At 43.1% G+C, this 21,184-nt stretch overlaps 1 protein-coding gene across 3 annotated transcripts in view; it reads right to left on the bottom strand.

The window, feature by feature from the left end:
• Positions 1 to 21,184, bottom strand: part of GNAS (GNAS complex locus) — a 223,367-nt gene that overhangs the window by 62,058 nt on the left and 140,125 nt on the right. For all 3 annotated transcript variants that reach the window (XM_077460240.1, XM_077460241.1, XM_077460242.1), the window contains exon 2: positions 20,238 to 20,310. In XM_077460240.1, the coding sequence (XP_077316366.1) occupies positions 20,238 to 20,310 (73 nt within the window). The remainder of the gene's footprint in view (positions 1 to 20,237; positions 20,311 to 21,184) is intronic.

Genomic DNA, 21,184 nt, shown 5'->3' with positions numbered 1-21,184 from the left:
GCGCTTTACCGTCGCTTTAGCGGCGGTTTGCGACCACTAGCTGGGCGGTTTTAGCCCCTGCTAGCGGCCGAAAAAGGGTTAAAAGGGTATAACTGTGCTGCACCATGGATTTCAATGGGTAGGAGCGGTGAATACACCGCCCTAAAGATGCGGCTAGCAGGACTTTTTTCACCGTCCTGCCAGCGCACCGCTCCAGTGTGAAAGCCCTCCGGCTTTCACACTGGAGCGAAAGGGGCCAGTTTTTTTCAGGTGCCATTCACCTGAAACCGCCCCAGTTTGAAAGGGGCCTATGGGTCTTCTTGCATTTGGGACTTGCTCAGTTTACCAGGTCTTCAGGACACTATGGATAACGGACATGCCCGACTGATGACTGAGTATACATCTGTTTTATTACTATAATAGAGCTATCCTCCCATAGGTAATGCACAAAGCTGCTGCGCCCTTTTTTTAGTGCACCATTTCTCTAACTTTTTTTCAGTCAAGGAACCCTTTATAATTAAGGACAATCTCAAGGCACCCTTCAAAATGATGGTCAGTCTCAAGGCCTATGGATATAAAGGGGGGGGGGGGGGGGGGTGTATTGACCGCTGCCACTCCAATTGATGGTATTAAAATGTTAATATGAAAAGAGGGAGAGTTGTGACGCTGGTCTATATTCCCTTTTATGACTGATATGAGCGAAATGTAATCCTATTATATCAAAAACATGCAATAAAGTTTAATGTGTGATCAATTGAATCCAAATTGTGTTCCACTCAATATACACAGTGACTACCTACAAGTATTATATGAACCATAAAGTGCAAATGCTGTACAAAATATACAACACGGTGCAAATTGCAGTAGAAAAAAAATGTGCAAAAAAATGCTAATAAACGCGCCAAAGAATAATAAAAGTATACCGTGCTCAAATATATTTACGTAAAATGTCCAATCCAGAAGACGAGATCCGTATGTGCGCAAAAAAAAAAAAAAAAAAAAACTACTGGCGAGGAACTGTACCGAGCACTTGGATGGTGGAGATTTAGTGTCTAGCAGGACGTGCATTTGCTGGTCTATAACTTGATCAGCCATTACATCTGGTGAGTCAGTTTAGGGTGGCTGGTGAAGGACTCATTTTTAGGATGAAGGTGATGATTAGTTGAAGGATTCACATTTAGCGCAATTTGGAACTTTTGTTGAAGATTGGGGATTCTGCTTGTGGGACTCTTACAAAAAAAAAAAAAAAAGTTAAAGCGCTGATATGGACCCAATTACTAATGTGAGCTTTCCTCCTCACTGCATGCCCGGTATAGTAAAAACACCAGAGGTCACCGGCGTCACAGATCATGCGACTCTCTCAAGTGACTATACTGGACGTGTGAGGAGGAAAGCTGCGTGCACCCCAAGCGTTCAATGAGCATTTTTGAATCCAACGTGAGTGAATAGCCTACATTAAATTGGGGGGGGGGGGGGGGGGGGGGTTATGAATACACAGCAATCTTGCACAATTATGTATTTTTTTTCTTTGAGATCAATTTTTTTTTTTTTTTATAAAACATAAATTTGGGAGAAAAAACAGATCATTTGAACCACGGGAAAACCATAATCTCATCAGAGTGAGGATCCAGGATCTGGAGAGTGCTATTTGACTTATCTATTCTCTGAAGATGAATAGGAACTTTACCTCCAGGTGGTGGTTCATCTCTGTTGGGACTCTCTCTCCATACTCTCCATCATATTTTTATCATTATTGTCTGTATATTAGGATTATATTTCTTTTCACAGAGGAAGGAGCACTAGCAAATTATTTATGTAGCACATTTTTGGCTTATTGGATATTGTGCGATACTCATTGTTTATAGCTCAGTTTAAGTGCATTATTATTAGTATTATTAGTATTATTGTCTTTTTCTTTTGTTTTTAATTTTTTGAGCACATACAGATCTCGTCTTCTGGATTGGACGTTTACTTACATACAATTAAACCACGGTGCACTTTTTTATTCTTTGGCACGTTTATTAGCATTTTTTTGCACATTTTTTTCCTGCTGCAATTTGCATTGTGTTGTATATTTTGTACAGCATTTGCACTTTATTGTTATGGTTCATATAATACTTGTAGGTAGTCACTGTGTATATTGAGTGGAACACAATTTGGATTCAATGGATCACACATTATTAAGCTTTATTGCAGTTTTTTGATATAATAGGATTACATTATACTCATATCAGTCACAAAAGGGAATATATACCAGCGTCACAACTCTCCCTCTTTTCACATCAGAGAATGAAATGGAAAAAAACCACTCAGAGCAGAATCCTGTGACAAGATCTTGCATACCCACAGGAGAAGCATTATGCAACAAACTGCAAAGAACGCAAATAAAAGGGAGCCCATCAGACAACTGCTTAGGAACCCATTCAAGGCAAAGGCTGACACTTCTATCACTGAGAAAACTACTAAAGAGTTTAGCACTTTCCTGAAATGAGCACCGATCGTAACCCTGGCCATACATTGCTTGAATTTCAGCTGAATCGCCAAAATAGGAGACACAAGTGGTGCTGTTGAAACCAACCAGCTCAACAAATGTCAACCTGAACACTGTAGGAATTGGGTGGAAAGTTATCAGCCTAACAGGGACTGCAGCCAATCAGATGCAGCCACTGTTCAGATATTCTGACAGCTGAAGAGTCGGCTGTCTCAACACAATAGCCAACAAGGCGGATTCCTCCATCTACACTGATTAGCGTGGAAGGCCAATCTATAGATTTCTCTATAATCTAAGAAACTAGGAACTAGTTAAACCAAAACGAAGTTCGCTTATAATTGATGTGTTTTGGGTGTTTTCCCTTAAAGTGATTTAATTATTTTTTTTTTTTTTTACAAACAAACATATCAGCTCGTTTTGCACAGAGTGGCCCCGAACCTCGTCTTCTGGGGTCCCCCGGCGGCTCCTCCCCACATCGGACAACTCCCTGAGAAAAGCACTTGAGGAGGGGGTTACCTTGCGGGTGTGCTCCCAAGTCCAGCATTCGGTATCCACTCGGTCCTACCCCCGTTGCTCGCGTCATTTGATTTGATTGACAGCAGCAGGAGCCAATGACTGCACTGCTATCAATCTATCCAATCAAGAGCCGAGAACCCCGGGCAGAGAGACAGTGCATCCCCGCCGAGTCAAGTTGAGGGTTCAGGAAAGTAAAACGGGGTCGGGTCACTGAAAAAAAACACAAAAGGTTTACAACCCCTTTAGGAGGGATTGTAAACCCTTCTAAATACCCAGTGAAGTGACTGGCCCCAAATCCTCCTACATAAATTGTACCCATTTATCTGCAGTCTTCTCTACATCTGTTCAAAGTCCAGAATTTATAAAGCTTGTCTAAACTTCCAGAAAGCAGGGGGCGAAGAGCTGAAATTACACACTGCATATCTCGGTGAGGAGAGCTCAGAGCTGAGAAGAGGGAAGGAACAGAGCAGAGGCCGTCAATCACAGGTTGTGTGCTGGATCGCCCTCCCCGGTCACCTTTTTTCTCTTGGTGTCAGGAAAATGTTTTAGACGGAAATCATGCAGATAGCAGAGGAATGAGGCATTAGACAGGAATGACACTTAGTGCTTTGGATAGAGACAATGACACACTATAGAGGGATATACTTTGTAAATCTCAGACATGAAACATATGAACAATCACTTTAACAGGAGAAATCTTGGCATGCATGTCAACGTTCAGCTTTGAACGAGATCCTCAGCTGTGAGACAACAACTGCCCTGAAAGTTTCCGTAAGTCTATTTGGCACAAATCCGGCAGCAGAAACAGAGTTTATGATGAAAAAAATGCAGATGCTCCCCTAGGTGAAAATTGCTCAAAGAAATCAACAGATTGAGATCTAAATGGAGGACAAGTTATGCTGTTCTCAAACCTTCACTTCCCAAGCCTCCACCTAGGGTTCGGATGGAGGAGGGGGGCCTCAATGCTCCCAAGGGTGGTGTGTGAGAAAAGGGAGGGGGTCAAGCTGACTCTGATAAATAAAAATCTGCCCCAATCTCTGCATCAGTGATATTCAGTTAACCTAGAAAGTAACCTCACATTTACCCCCCCCCCCCAGCTAAAATTGACCAGGTCTGTAACAAGTTTTTTTTTTTTTTTTTAGCTTGGTGGCCATGTTTCCTGGCTATCACTAGCCATTCCCTGTCAGGCTTCCAGCCCAGCCTATAGCAGAATGACGGCCGGGCGGTGGTGGTTCAGTTATCCTGACTGGACGTCATATGACGTCCAGCAGGATAATAGCCGCCGCGCGACCGCATCGCGCAGATCAGTGGTGTGGTGTGTCAGTCTGACACACCGCCACACTGATCTCGATAAAGAGCCTCTGGTGTAAGCGCTTTACCACATGATCAGCCATGTCCAATCACAGCTGATCACAATGTACACAGGAAGAGCCATTGATCGGCTTTTCCTCACTCGCATCTAACAGACACGAGTAGAGAAGAGCCGATCGGTGGCTCTCCTGACAGGAGCATCTGTGCCGATTGTTCATCAGCACAGCATCCTACAGATGCCCACACTGGACCACCAGGGAGGCCACCCTAGACCGCCAGGGATGGCAGCAAGTGCCCAAACAATGCCAGTGTCCACACATTGCCAGTCAGTGCCTGCCAGTCAGTGCCTGCCAGATGTCTCAGTGATGCCCAGCAGTGCCATAGTATCCATCAGTACCACCCAGTGTAACCCATAAGTACCCATCAGTGCCGTCCATCAATGCTGCATACCAGTGCCACCTCATCAGTGCCCATTAGTGCAGCCTCATCAGGGCCCGCCAGTGCAGGAGAAAACATTTGCAAAATTTAAGAAAAAAAAAAAGTTTCTCAAAATGTTCTGCCTTTTTTTAATTTGTTGCGCAAAAGAAAACCCCCAGAGATGATCAAATACCACTAAAAGAAAGCTCCCTTTGTGGGAACAAAATAAGAAATGTGTGTGGGTACAGTGTAACATGACCGTGCAATTGTCATTCAAAATGCGACAGCGCTGAAAAGCTAAAAATTGGCTTGGGCAGGAAGGAAGGGACAAATGTGCCTGGCATTGAAGTGGTTAAGGCTACTGAATGCAGCAAGTATTTTATTCCACGTTTCTAATGAAACAGGAAAAGCAATTTAAAACGGTGGCAGTCATCCCATCCATGTCCACTGTGGAGTCATGTGATCCAGGGACCTTATAAGGCAGTCACTTCCCCTCTCGTACAGAAACACACAGAGTCAATTAGTATGGTCAGGTTCTGAGACTTTCTGGAACAGAGGAATAGACACACTGTAAGTGGGAGGACGCAGCCGGCACTGACACACACAGCATCTTCTGTCTTGGCAAATCCACCGGCAAAGCGGTATCAATCTGTGCACCGGGGAACAGAACACGAACACTGCCAACATGTTAACCCTCGCAGCAGACGCACAAGCTTCAAAATCCCTCTGTGGCAATAGGCAGGCGAGGAGGATGTACACAGGCATATTTCACTTCAAGGAGTATTACACACATGGGGAAAAGGGTTAAATAGAGCTATGAAGAGACAGCGGCTGCAGATTCTTCCTGGTTTCTATAAAAACGGTAGTAGTAGGTCTTCTGAAACAGCCAGTGCGTGTATGCGTCCCGCGGTCTCCGCCCTATTACGTAAAATAAGCACCTCGCCACCACTGAGAGACATGGCCCAGCCTGGCCTGTTCTAGATGTCCAATAACCAGAAGTTTACCTTAAACTTCAATCAGGATTCCAGCATTCTAACATAAGATGCCAGCTACCCTGTCAGTACGGTCAGTGCATCGCAATGCAGCCCTGGAGGACATCAAAAATCCTAGTTCAATCTACTGTCACACCGTATGCATTCAGCTGCACTGGGCAGTCTTGCCCAACAGAAGCACTAGTTTGTGACATTTCAATAAAGTTGAAAAAAAAAAAAAGAAAAGACAGTAAAACCACCTGATGTGTCATTTATGATGCATCAGCACCACTCCTGTCACAGTGCACACCATCAGCAGAGGCGAGCAGCAGCCGGCAGCTCTTTAATAAATCTAGAATATTACCGTATATACTCGAGTATAAGCCGAGATTTTCAGCCTCTTTTTTGAGGCTGAAAGTGCCCCCCTCGGCTTATACTCGAGTCATCGCTGTCTGCCCGCTCGATCAGCGTGTCGAGCAGACAGACAGCGGCCATTCTACAATTCAAAAGCCGCGCCTCCGGCTCCGCCTTCGCCTGTGATAGGCGGAACACTGAATTTCCCAGCAGCCTGTGTTCCGCCTATCACGGACATCGTATCATCCTCATACTACGGACGAGGATGATACGATGTCAGTGATAGGCGGAACACAGGCTGCTGGGAAATTCAGTGTTCCGCCTATCACAGGCGAAGGAGGAGGCGCGGCTTTTGAATTTTACAATGGCCGCCGAAGAGGGCACGGGACGGAGGCAAGGCAAGGCAAGGCACGGCACGGGACGGGACGGGACGGAGGCAAGGCAAGGCACGACACGACGGCAAGGCACGGCATGGCACGGGACGGAACGGAGGCAAGGAGGCAAGGCACGGGACGGAGGCTCGGGACAAAGGTAGGCTGGACACACACACACACACACACACACACACACACACACAGGGATGGGTGGATGGATGGAGACACACACAGGGATGGGTGGATGGATGGAGACACACAGGGATGGATGGATGGAGACACACACACACAGGGATGGATGGATGGATGGATGGAGACACACACACACAGGGATGGATGGATGGATGGATGGACACACACACACACACAGGGATGGATGGACGGACACACAGGGATGGACGGACACACAGGGATGGACGGACACACAGGGATGGACGGACACACACACAGGGATGGACAGGCATGTCTCACCCTCGGCTTATACACGAGTCAATAAGTTTGCCAGTTTTTTTGGGGGTAAATTGGGGGCCTCGGCTTATATTCGGGTCGGCCTATACTCGAGTATATACGGGTAAGCTCAGTTTGCATTAACACCAATGCAGGTTTACTTTAAAGAAGAACTCCACTGTTCCAAGAAGTGTAACACTAACAACAGGTGTAGGCAACCCCAACATCTTGTGAAACTACAACTACAGCTCTGCAGGCTTCTGAAAACCACATCTCTCAGGAGGCAGAGGCATCTCAGTATTTCTACTGTGAGCGCTAAGAGAAATGCCTAAGCTGCACCCTTTGATGGGCATGCGTCTGAAGGTGTTACTGACACCGATATGCCTATTTGTCCTTTTATTTTGTGAGTGTATTGGAAAATTTGTTTTAATATTAAAAGAGCCCTACAGTAATAGACTGGTCTAGTGCGCCTCTTTACTATGCTTGTGTATCACAGTATTTTGTAGTTTCATCACAGATGGAACGCTAGGGCTGGCTTGCCTTCCCTGCACTATTTTAAACTCATTTCAAAAAATAAATAAATAAATAAAAAATTAGAAGGTGGCTTTCCAGTTTTTTTGCACAATCTCAATGTGGAGGGCCAGACCAACAATGCTGGCCATCACTGGTGCTTCCCAGTTAATAAGTATCCCCACAACCTGGATGTTCTTCAACAAAGCTTCCTAATAGGAATGCTCTTCAAAGGGTGACAAGCTACATTGGCTAGCATTAAAGTTATAAAAGCAAATTTTAGATCTAAAAATCAGACCACATTACATTCTACATTTGCTGTATTAAACAAATTATGCCCTGAGACAGCATTGGATATGGATTTCTGTTCAGCAAAGATGCTCAATGGATGCATCCCCCCCCCCCCCCCCCATGTCTGATGCTGCTTTAGTTACCATTGGCATATTGGATGGTTCTGTAGCCAAAGTGCTCACTTCAGTATGGTACACTGCCATCTCTACTAGGCAGGGTAGAGGTTGTGCCGCAATTCATTCATTTTATTTCTTATAACCAATTTGAAGGAAATGCTAAACACACACTAATTTATTATATACATACATACATATACACACACACACACACATATATACATATATATATATGTATATATACCCATATATACACACACACACACACACAGATTTCAATAATGCAGTCATATTATAATGCAGAAAATAATGCTCCAAAAAAAAGTTGATTATTCTCTGTGGCGGCGGCTCACATCTCCATTCCAAATCACCTGAAGTGAAAGGCCTGACGCTCAAAAAGTTTAACATAGTATAACATAGGGTCCCAGTTATAAAGCACAGCTTATACCGCTGCTTTAATATGGCTGTCAATGTTCTTCATCTTAAAACATTCTATGCATGAAGGTGAAAAACCTGTGCTGCAGCTGACCCCCATACACCCCCCACTTATCCTTACCTGAGCCTGTTCCAATCCAGCGATCTGTACAAGCGCAGGAGCTCCAGCCGCTGTCTCCTCATTGGACAGATAGCAGCGGGAAGCAGTAGCTGTGAATCAAAAGCTGTGACATGGGAGCAGGAGTGCTGCAGTCTGTGTCAATGGATGCAGCAGCGTGACTCGGGAGCGAGCACGCATGGTGACCCCAGGGAAAGTGGGCTTTCTGTGGGGGGGGGGGGGGGGGGCACCCGATTGAGAGGAGGGGCCTGGATCACCGGCAAGGCACCCCAGAAGAGAATCGGGGGTGCTCTGTGCAAAACAATTGCTCAGAGCAGGTAAGTATAGGCATGAATGTTTAAAGGAGACACGGTCTCTCTTGCCCTTCAGAGTTTATCACAACTCAACTTATGCAGCCCTCGCTAAAGGACCCCTCAACACTCCTTCTTGGTCACACCCAACACTAAAAGCCCCATGTGACAGAGCTTGAGCCCAGTGATTGGCTGTTGGACCTGAAAAGTGTCATAAGTCCAGCCCTTCCAGGAATGGGGGAGCATAATAGCCAACAAAAGAGCAGCAACAAGGCGAGTATCGGAGGATTAGGGGACCCCTATACATACTGTATATGAATGGGCAAAGGATCTCAAAAAATAAAAAAATAAAAATAAAACACAAACGCACACAGAACTGCATATTTAAAAATGCTTTACAATTGTGCTTAGTGATTGGCCAGTAAGGGGCTTGACTCTCCTGTAATAACGGTGTTCTCTGCAGGGTTAAGCAAAGAAACTCCACAGGACACTGGAAGCTCCACAACACCGTCTTTATTTTATGAATGAAACAAAAATCAAAAATGTAGGCCACAAGGAGTACCTTTGCAGGGTCCAACAGACAACAATATCCGCTCTCTGCTATAATCACCCCACAAATACAAGTTATACAGTTCTAACATACAAATACTGAACTTGACTTTGAAGGAGAACTCCCGTCTGGGTGAAATCATCGGGAGAATTACATGATCTCATGTTGTACACATCTGGGGAAAATGCTAAGCATTGAGGCCCACCACTGCTGACCTCACATGAAAATGCCAACTGCTTGGCTGTCAGTGGCCCCTCCCCACCCCCGCTTCAGTACTCAACTTGAGTACAGCAAATAATCCTTCCCAAGAACTCATTCATACCCAAGCGGTTTGTGGCTCAAAGCTCCAAAACCCTCAGGGAAAAAATAGTCAATCAATTATTCTCTGTGGTGGCGGCTCACATCTCCATTCCAAATCACCTGAAGTCAAACGCCTGATGCTCAAAACGTTTTTTCGGGCCGATTCGGGCAGATTGGTGCAATTTTTGAAGCCACGGAAAGCAGAATCCTATATCAACAAGTTATATAATAGATGACAGTTTTCTCTATTGGCCAATACAAAAATGCCAAAGCTCTAAATGCTTGACACAAAAAATAAATAAAGCTTGGATTCTCAGATGTCATTGTAGCCTTAAAGGCCAAGTTCAATTTTTCAGAAAATAAAATAAAAGCATACATTTTTTGGCAGGCAAAAAAAGTTGCATTTATTATTTTTTTTAGCCTGTAAAGCATTGCATCCACAATCAGCAGATCTCTGGTGCCATGCAGGTCTCCTTCAGAACTGTCAGTGCATCCGTGTGCCGTACATCCTGTATGGGCAAGCAGATACGTTGACAGGAAGAATCAATGAACTACCACAGCACTCCACAGCTCAATTAGAACTACAAGCCGACAACTGCAAAACGATGTTGGGGTTTGTAGTTCTTTCACAAACACAGTTGTGTGATTGAGTGACGTGGCCATGTGGGTGGAGCCGCACTGATTTTAAAAAGTGACAGCTAGTAAAGAGAAACGCCTCCCTGTACTCCTGTCACAGTGATGGAGGGGAATCGGGCGGCAGGTGCAGCATTGGGAAGAGGTAACACGTTCCCAAAGGTGAACTTACCCTTTAAAAAGGAAGGGGAGTCTTATCGGTCCTCTGGGTTCAAAACTTGCAGCAACTCCTGATCTATAGGCACGTTCTGGAACAATGGCTCAATAGCAGTGAGGCAAGAGAATCAAAGAAAGCCAGGCAACTAACATTGTCAGAGAAGCTCATCACTGGCCCTCTACAAGCTGTTCTCATGTCATGTCTCTGTACGGCAAATTTTTAATGCTGGATGGCAGTGAAGCAAAAATCCAACATGCAGGTACAGCGTGACAAAAAGCCTGTACTGAGAGAGTTATGGGGGCTGCCGCTGGTAATTTACCATTGGAAATGCTGCCTCTGGTATCTTTGCGACACGCAGAACAAGTATGCAGCAAGTCAAGCCAGAACTCCAGATCTGCAGACCTGGTCATCAGCTCAGAAAATAGTGAAACCACTCAAACTGGCCCACCGGGGGCGGGAGGGATAAAATGGCATTACCCAGGCGGCTTATCTGCATGCATTTTTCAGAAGCACTGTCTATGGTCCCACTGCTCGTGATTAGTTGTTTTGCTCTGCTTATGGCCAAAACTCTGCACAACCAAAGGAAGATTACCCAGCAGAAACCAGTCTTTAAATACACAAAGTGATCAGGTAAAGGAAGAGTGGGGATGATTATGGGTGTTGCTAGGAAGCAGATTCTTCACGATACCGAGCCAGCCAGCAAGCTGACACAACACAACTATGACAGCTTATCAGGACTGTCTTCCAGAAAGCACTGATCTCGGCCCGGCAGTGTCAAGGCGTATACAGTGTTTCTCTAGCTTCTCAGGCCGAGTCAGAAAACAAAGTCCAATTTCAATCCAACATCCTGTACGTCAACCTGGACAAGATAAAAATAAACCTCACAGGCGTGCAATCAGCATTTACCTGCAGCTGTGGAACACTTTAAGTGGAGCTCCAAAAAGGTCTAAACCACATTTGTTTCTATAGTTTGTTTAAAGATACAAGAGATCTAAGAGGCCAGATAAAATTACAATTAGATGTTTTAAATCAAAGCCTTGGAGTAATTTGTATGTGCCTGCCATATCTTAAAGGAGAAGTATGAGAACAGGAAAAAAAAAAAAAAAAAAAAAAACACACACTCGCTCACCTCCAAGCTGCAGGTATCTCCCGCCAGCTCTAAGCCAGAGAACTGAGTGATCACATGATCAGTGATCGCTCATTTCTTGGTACACTGAGCAGACAGCGTGTCAGTCACTGCTTTCTGCTCTTGCCTTTCAGCACTCAATGGCGCACCGGGCTGGAGAGGGTACAGGAACTGGGCAAAAAAAAAAGGACATCCACATAAAGAGGGGCTCACAAAAGACCTAATCCAGAAATACTTGTAAAATTAATCTCTTTATTGAATCCCTTAGGGACAAGGGTATTCAGCTTGCAGATCCATAATTTCTCTTTAAAAAAAAAAAAAAAAAAAAAAAGAAGAAGAAGAAGGAGGACACTGTTGAAATCACCCCATCACATACGCCGTTTTAATGCATAAATCCCCTTAACTTTGATGCCATCAATTTAAAACTGATAGTAGGTAAGGAAATGCTGTGCTAGTGGGCTCTCAGGTTCTTTATGCTGAGGTGTTAACTGATGCAAATGTGGAGCTGGCGTTTAGTCTTGCCTATATACAGTTTCATGCAAGGGCATTGAATACTGTAGGATTACATGCGTAGCGCCACAATTAGAGTGGTTGTAAAGGCAGAAGGTTTTTTTTTTTATCCCAACGCAAGCATTCTAAAAACGCCTGTACAAAAACGCTGCAAAAACACCATGTGAACAGAGTCTAAAAGAACAGTCTTCGATAGCTTGTTTTTGAAAAAGTATCAGAATACTCCTTCTGCCCTAAACAACTGCAGGGGGAGTAAGGGCCGGTTCACACTGCAGGCGAGGCGAGGCGACTCAGACTTGCCTCGCCGCGACCTCAGCGGCAACTTGCAGATGACTTCTGTATAGAAGTCAATGCAAGTCGCCCGAGGTCGCCCAGAAGTAGTACAGGAACCTTTTTTCTGAGTCGGAGCGACTCGAGTCGCTCCTCTCAGAACTGTTCCATTGTACAGAACGGGGGCGACTTGCGAGAGCGAGGCGAGTCGTGTCGCCTCGCATCGCCCGCTGTGTGAACCGGCTCTAAGAATGCCCTGATGTACGGCTTGTTCTAAATGATCGTGCACTTGTAAAATTAGGCTGGATTCACACCAATGCAGTTTTAGTGTTTTTTGCATTTTGCAGATTTGCACTGCAGTCCATTTAACATGGTTTCCTATGGAACATGTTCTGTAGTGCAAATCTGCAAAGGGCAAAAAGCACTAAAAATGCATACCGTATATACTCGAGTATAAGCCGAGATTTTCAGCCTCTTTTTTGAGGCTGAAAGTGCCCCCCTCGGCTTATACTCGAGTCACCGCTGTCTGACTGCCCGAACAGCGTGTCGAGCAGACAGACAGCGGCCATTCTACCTTTCAAAAGCCGCGCCTCCGGCTCCGCCTCCGCCTGTGATAGGCGGAACACTCAATTTCCCAGCAGTCAGTGTTCCGCCTATCACGGACATCGGCTCATCCTCGTACTACGGACGAGGATGAGACGATGTCTGTGATAGGCGGAACACAGACTGCTGGGAAATTGAGTGTTCCGCCTATCACAGGCGGAGGCGGGAGGCGCGGCTTTTGAACAGGGGAATGGCCGCCAGGGCGCCGACGAAGAGCGGCGATCCTGGCATGGGACGACACGGAGGCTCGGGACGGGACGACACGGAGGCTCGGGACGGGACGACACGGAGGCTCGGGACGGGACCGGACGGAGGCTTGGGACACAGGTAGGCTGGACACACAAGGCTGCACGGACACACACACACACACACACACACACACACACACGGACACACACACACAGGGAGGGATGGATGGATGGACACACACACACACGGATGGATGGATGGATGGACACACACACACACAGGGATGGATGGATGGATGGATGGACACACACACACACACACACACACACACACACACACACACACACACACACACACAGGGATGGATGGATGGATGGACGCACACACACACACACACAGGGATGGATGGATGGACGGACACACAGGGATGGACGGACACACAGGGATGGACGGACACACAGGGATGGACGGACACACACAGGGATGGACGGACACACACAGGGATGGACGGACACACACAGGGATGGACAGGCACATCTCACCCTCGGCTTATACACGAGTCAATAGGTTTCCCAGTTTTTTGGGGGTAAATTGGGGGCCTCGGCTTATACTCGGGTCGGCCTATACTCGAGTATATACGGTATGTGTTTGGCCATAAACAATACACCCTCCACCTCGCTCAATGACCAGGCTGACTGGCAATTTGAAGGCTCTTCAGGACAGGGAGATGGCATAATCACCGAGCGGGGTGAGGAGAGCCCATTACTAATAAATAAATAAAAAAAATGCACTCATCTCTTCATTATAACCGTCTAAATGCGAGCTTCATGGGGCCGGTCTGTAGACCATTCTTGTGGGGGTGCCCTGGGGCATGGAAAATAAAACAAACTAGTTTTTGGTAATGGGCTGCAAATGGGTTAAAAAAAAAAAAAAAATAAAAAAAAAAAAAATATCTCACAAACTGCAGCTACACAAAAAGATCATTGGTCTCCATTCGGGGTAAGATGATATCTATGTTTTTGGTGTGTCGATTCTCATGAGATGAAGATAGCCTATTACTAGCAGAGGCATGCATTAAAAAAAAATATATGGAGACTGTGGGTACGGTACACAGAAGATAATCTGAATTGTTTAGCCATAAAACTATTGCTTGTTTGTAACTATAAGACCCGTCGCACAGTACTGCGACTGGAAAAATTTTGCCCTGATTTCATGGAATGACTGTGTAAACTTGAAGCCTATGGACCTCAGCCTGTATCAAAATCAGACCAAAGTAGTACAGGGACTACTTTGAAGTCACAGATATGAATGGTAGTAATTGGAAATCATGGAGTACGACTTGTCATGCGACTTTGCAGTCCCACAAAAGCGTGAAAGGGGCATAAATCTCAATGGTCAACCGTTAGCAAACACAATAGCAACTATGTTTTAGCATTCCTTTTTCACTCAAATTTTTAACAAATATTTTCCTCCAATCAAATGGAGCACAGGGGCCCACATCACAGCCAGCAGCAAAGTACAAGCAATCTGCTGAGCTTCCATTTTAAAACACAGACACAGACTAGTGCTAGTGCTTTTTATTGAGCTAACATCAAAGTATTGCATGCCATTAAATGCTAGCCATACATACACTATACGAAAAATCGTCCGAAATTCGGTCATTTGGCCAGTTCATTCCTTTTTCAGACAGTTAATGGCCACAAAATCGATAATCGTTGTGACGTTTTTGAGCCGAAAAAAAGTTTGGAAATTTTCTACTGAATGAACGATAAATTGAAATGTTAATGTGCTTCCCGTCCAAGCTGACTGCACTAGCTATATGTAAAAAATAACATAAAAAAAATGGTGGGAGAGAATCTCCTCGACAGGGTCACAGACAGCAATAAAAAAAAAAAAAAAAAAAAAAAAAGGTGTTAGAATCCCTTTGCAATCTATCCAAAAATGAAAAAAATAAATAAAAAATAAAGGTTTTTCTTTAGTTCTACTTTAAGATATTTCCCCAAGTGGCTGATGTCTTCTGGTGTTGTGGGACACATGACTGCAAGTTTAGGAGTTATTTACAGTACCTACAGGTAAGCCCTACTATAGGTTCACCTGTAAGTACAAGCGGTGTAACAGTGTACAACCACTTTAAGTGGTTAAACTAACCTCATTTGCAGACCAAAGTTCATCCCTTTGATCTCCAAATGATGGCCTCCAGCTGTTGCAGAACTACGCATCTCATGAGGCATTGTAAAACTTTGCCATTCACAGACATGACAGGAATTGTATTTCATGAACTGGAAGCCCATAGTTAGGAGACCCCTGATCTAAAAGAACTAAATGTTACAATGTTTCTCTTTATATCTGCCCAAGGCCGGGTTCACACTGGTATGACACGTCTGTTGTACGACTCATCCTACTTCCATCCGACTTGAAAAAACTGGATAAGATTATGCCCCGTCTGACTTGTTCTTTGACCAATCAAAACAATCCCAGTGTGACAAATTCCTTTTTTCTGATGCTGTAATCACCATGTCGGATGTCACAAGTCGGATGGTTAGGACAAGGATCCGACTTCAATGATATTCAATGGGCTGAAGTAGGACCAAAGTCGAATCAAAGTACTGCAGCAACCTTTTTCAAAGTCGAACCAGTTAAGGCGGCTCTCATAGGAAATCATTGATTTACATACAACATGTTCTCCCAAAGTCGGAGAGTATGTCGTACCAGTGTGAACCCAGCCTAAGCGATGTTGTGATATAAACTTGGTAGGCTGCCTGTTTTTTTTCCACAGCTGTCAGGGGTGAGCACTGAATCGAGGGAATGCCGTTTTAAGATCGTGGGGGGGTAGAATAGCAATCTTGATTCTTTAAACAAACAATTAATCGTGCAGCTCTACTTGTACACTCTCTAAAGCTCCTCAGTTCTGGTTACTGGTGGTCTTAAAGTGGAAGTAAAGGCGTAACCCAACTCTAAACCTACTCCTACACCAAGTCTGATCTATCCATCTACCCCTGTAAAGAAAAGATTGCTATACTTACCTATTCTGAAGCTGCTCCAGTCCGGTCCCAGGCTGAGCTGTCAGCAGTGGCTTCAGTGTATAGGAGAGGCAGCCAACAATGGAAGCCCCATAGTAAGTCTATGGGTGAGGTCACTTCCCAGCCGTTGTCTGTTTTCTCACACAGAAGGTGCCACTGGAGACCGGACCAGCTTCAGAATAGGCAAGTGTAGCAATCTTTTTTTTCGAGGGATGGATTAAGACTTAAAATGAGGTTGGGAGTAGGTTTTGCCTTTACTTCCACTTTAACCAATTGCCGGCTGCCCTACAGCAATTTCACTGCTACAGGGCGGCAACACTGGGGCAGGATCACAATATATAATCTACACACACACACACACACACACACACACACACACACACACACACACACACACACACACACGTGTGATCCTGTACATCTGGGTAGCAGGTGCGAGTGTCCGCCGGCACCCGCTGATCGTTCTGTACACAAGCAGAACAGCAATCTGCCTATGTAAACAAGGCAGACTGCTGTTCTGTCATTAGGGAAGGCATGGAGCCATGCCTTTGTAGTTCCTGCAAAGCATTGTCATGGATCCATGCCTTCCCCTAGTAAAAGCACCTCCTACACAGTACACAAACACTGGCTAGGCACACAGTTAACCCATTGATCACCCTAGATGTTAAACCCTTCCCAGCCAGTGTCATTAGTACAGTGAGTTTTTTTTTTTAGCACTGATCACTGTATTAGTGTCACTGGTCCCCAAAAAGAGTGTCAATTTGTGCCCGATTATCTGCAGCAATATCGCAGTCCCGCTACAAGTCGCTGAGTGCCCTCTATTAAAAGTAAATAAAAATAATAAATATCCCATAGTTTTTAGACGTCATAACTTTTGTGCAAACCAGTGTACACTTGAGATTTGTTTTTTACCAAAAATATGTAGCAGAATACATACTGGCCTAAATGGATAACGAAATTAGATTGTTTACTTTTTTTTTTTTATTGGATAAGTTTTATAGCAGAAAGTAATAAAAAAAATTTTTTTTTTTTTCAAAATTAAATCAGTCTAATTTGCTTATAGCGTAAACATAAAATAATAATAAAAAAAAAAAAAAAAAAAAAAAAAAAAAAAAACCACGCAGGAGGTGATCAAATGCCACCAAAAGAAAGCTACTCGTGGGAAAAATTATCTGCAGTAATATTGCAAAAAATGGCTTGGTCGTGAAGGGGAGGGGGTTGTAAATCTATAAATATTGTGAGGATATACCATTGGGAAGATAGGTCTGTGGAATGTAATGTACACCCAGTGTCAACATCATGTACTTGCATTACTGTCTGTACTAATGACATTTGTTTCTGAACATGTGCTTGCCTTTGTTTTGTCAAAAAATTAAGTAAATAAAATTTACAAATAAAAAAAGGAAAAATTACTGAAAAAAAATCAAAAATGTGTGACATGTAAAAAGGTAGGATAAACTTGTAAAAGAACAGTCTGATGAAATGATCAAAACATCCAAGCAAAGAGCAACCAGGAAAATAAATAAAAGGGGGAAATTTCCCTAACTTTAAAATTTGGTCCTGGAATCACTGCAAGCCAGTAAGTTGACTGAATTTACTTAAAAAAATAAAATAAAAAAGTCTGAGCAAAATGATTTTAAAAATAAACCAAATTGTGCACATTTAAAATTTCCCCAGCTTGTGTCTCGTAAAACAAAAAAAAATAAAAAAAAGTACAAAAATTCCATCTGATCTGCTAGAAACTGGAACTCCAAGCAGTGTTGTCAGGCCTGAGCTCTCCCACACTGAACTACAGAACACCTCTCCTGTTGCTCATCACCATGACATAAGGGGAGGAGTTCTTTAGTCCAGAAAAAGACTGATAGAACTTTTTATATTAGGGGATTTTAGTTCAAACAGAAAAGTAATAGCACAAGAGAGAAAATTGGGAACTGTACATGCATTACAGAGATCTACTGATTTATTACACCTTTCCCAGGTATACACTTTAAGGCTAGCCATACACACATGGAATTCTTTTGTTAAGCCCACAGGCTATATGAGAAAAATCAAATAGATTAAATGCTAACCAGCATGGATGGAGGAATGAGCCATTTTCCTCAAGCAGTCACACCACCCTGCTGATAGGATGCAGTCACTATTTGGCTGACAATTTTCCACCCGACTCCATTGATTTTTCAATGAAAGTTTGGGGAGCCAGGTGGCATCAACAGGGACATCCATGACTCAAATTTCAGCATTTCACCTGCAGTTGGCCGAAACTAAAGTGAAGTATGACCAGCTCAACATAAGTTCTTTATACCCCCCCAATGCAGCCAGACTGCTTACGTTCGGGAGTACTCCCAGAACTCTGTTTTGCGCAACATCAGCTTCTTTCACATTTCCAATCAGATTTAAAAACTTCCTTGTAGAGCTGCACGATTCTGGCCAAAATGAGAATCACAATTTTTTTGCTTAGAATAAAAAGATCACGATTCTCACAACGTAAATTCTTTCACATTATACAAAATAAAATGGGCTAACTTTGCTGGTTAGTTTTTTTTTTTTTTTTTTTTAATTCATTAATTTTTTAAAAATGAATTGCTTTTGAAAGACCGCTGCACAAATACAGTGTGACATAAAATATTGCAACAACCACCATTTTATTCTCGAGAAAAAAAAATTATATAGAATGTTTGGGGGTTCCACTTAATTTTCTAGCAAAAAAAAAATATTTTAAATTTGAAACCAAAAAATTCTATTCCATTGACAAATTGTTACAATGTTTAAACTTAAAGTTCAACTGATAAAGAAGGTTTTGATTCTTGGCAGTTTTTCCTTTCCTTTCTTTTGAGGGCTGTGGCTTCAGAAGAGCAGAGAGAATTCTTTGCATAGAAAGAATTGTGAAACACTTTAGTCAAGATTGCGATAACTATTCATGATGGTTAATTGTGCAGCTCTACTTCCTTGCCAGGCATGAACCCAACTGGTGGCTGTCAGACATTCTCTACAATTAGCATTGTTTGCAGGTGAGACAGCAAGTAGCCATCAGTGGTTGTTGGGGTGAACATTCCCCCAGCACGGGTAGGAAAAGGAAACCCCAGATTTGCATTCCTTACAATACTCTGATGAGTTTTGTAGCCCCGCTTTTCCCTCTACTACAGATCATGCCAACTGACATTATAGCCTACAGAGAGAAGAAAAAGGGAGGGAATAATGCATAAATCTATCCATCTAGTACAAACCTGCTCAGCTACAACATATTGAGGGGAAGGAGGTTTTTTTAACCTCTTGACCTCCTGAACATTTACCCTCCTTTATGACCAGGTAATTTTTTGCGATGCGGCCCTGCGCTATTCTACCTGACAATTGCAGTGTCATCCAACGCTGTACATTTATATTCTTTTTATCCCACAAATAGAGCTTTCCTTTGGTGGTATTTGATCATCTCCGTGGTTTTCTATCAAGCATAAATCGAGAATTAAAAAAAAAAAAAAAATAATAATAATAATAATAATAATAATAATAATAATAATAATAATAATGTATTACATTTCTTCACCAATTTTAGGCCAATATGTATTCTGCTACATATTTTTGTTAAAAAATCCCAATAAGCATATATTGATTGGTTTGTGCAAAAGTTATAGCGTCTACAAACTAAGGGATATTTTTATTTATTAAATGTTTTTTTTTTTTTTTTTACTAGCAATGGTGGCGATCAGCAACTTATAGTGGGACTGCGATATTGCGGCGGACATTGACAATTTTGGGAACCAGTGACACCGATACAGTGATCACTGCTAAAAATATGCTGTACTAATGACACTGCACTAATGACACTGTTGAGAAGGGGTTAATATCTAGGGCGACCAAAGGGTTAACTGTACACCTAGCCAGCGTTTTACTGTATTGTGGGTGGTGCTTTTACCAAGGGAAGAGATGGATTTTGTTTCCTTCCTTCCTGTCGGACAGCGATCTGCCTGGTTTACATAGTGTCTTTTCTTCACACTGGGCGGGTACTGGCAAACAGAGTGCATGGTACCTGCTGTGTGTAATCACAGGTGTAGGCATGAGCGCCCCCTACCTGGAAGTGTCGGATAGTGCATAATATTATATACACACACACACACACATAAATAAATACACAACAATCACATGACCATCAATGCTTCTGACAAGCATGACAGAGATCCATAATATACTCTCAGACAGGCACAGGATCAGGTTGTTAAAAAAAAAAAAAAAAAAAAAAAGCATTCATTGGTTTTTGAACTTACTCAGCATTAAATCCATTCACATGAAGGATTCTCATTTGCTTCACGATTGTGCTTTTCCCAGATTCTCCAGCACCTGAAACATAAGAACAAAAAACAATCAACAGGGTTAGAAATAAGTAACAGCAAAATCTAACTACCGCATAAAAACATAGCAATTGTGAGATGGATATTCAGAAGTCAGGAAAATCAAATCAAGTCAGTCAAGTATCTAATAAAAGGAGAAATCTGTTTGAGAGGGGAACACAGAAGAGGCGAACAAAAAATTTAACATGTCCAACAGGCTCATGATTAGAGGGAGTTACAATTGCGCATGCAGGGCAGGACAGTCTACTCAATCCAGGCATTAGGGGGAAGTTTTAAAGAAGCAGAAAAATGCTGCTAACGACAATAGAAAAAGGTTCAAAGAAGGCTAAACTGGCTATCCAACGTCTACGATTTGCCAAGCACTCCCTTTAAGTGAACCAAGATAACACAATCAGAGCAAAAAAAGAAAAGAAAAAAGGTTAAAATGGAGATGCTGGATCTTTGGTGAATCTTAAAATATAACAATAGCGTTGGTTCGGCAGCTCTCCAAAAATTGGGGGCAACCCTTGAGAAGGGAAGTATTCCACCACTGAGAATCCATGCGTACTATGTAAATAAGAGCACCAAATGACCAAGAGTCAAAAAGTGTTTAACCACTAACGAACCGCAAAACAAAATTTATTACGACCGAAACAACTGATTCATCGACAACTAATCGATAATTAATCGATTACTATTTTCATAATCGATTAAATCGGACAGTAACATAATGGGTTTTAAAAAAAAAAAAAAAAAAAAATGAGCCCTTTATAGTACAAAAAGAGCAAATCGCTACTGTAAATATTACTTTCACTGTCCCATATTAAAAAATGAACCCCTTACAGTAGCAATTATTTGCTCTTTGTACTAATTTAAGTTATTTT

This window comes from Lithobates pipiens, unplaced genomic scaffold, assembly GCF_037356315.1.
Source record: "Lithobates pipiens isolate NorthernLeopardFrog02 unplaced genomic scaffold, aLitPip1_a1.2 Scaffold_28, whole genome shotgun sequence".
In the NCBI taxonomy this organism is placed as follows: domain Eukaryota; kingdom Metazoa; phylum Chordata; class Amphibia; order Anura; family Ranidae; genus Lithobates; species Lithobates pipiens.
This window is presented reverse-complemented; position numbering and strand designations above follow the sequence as displayed.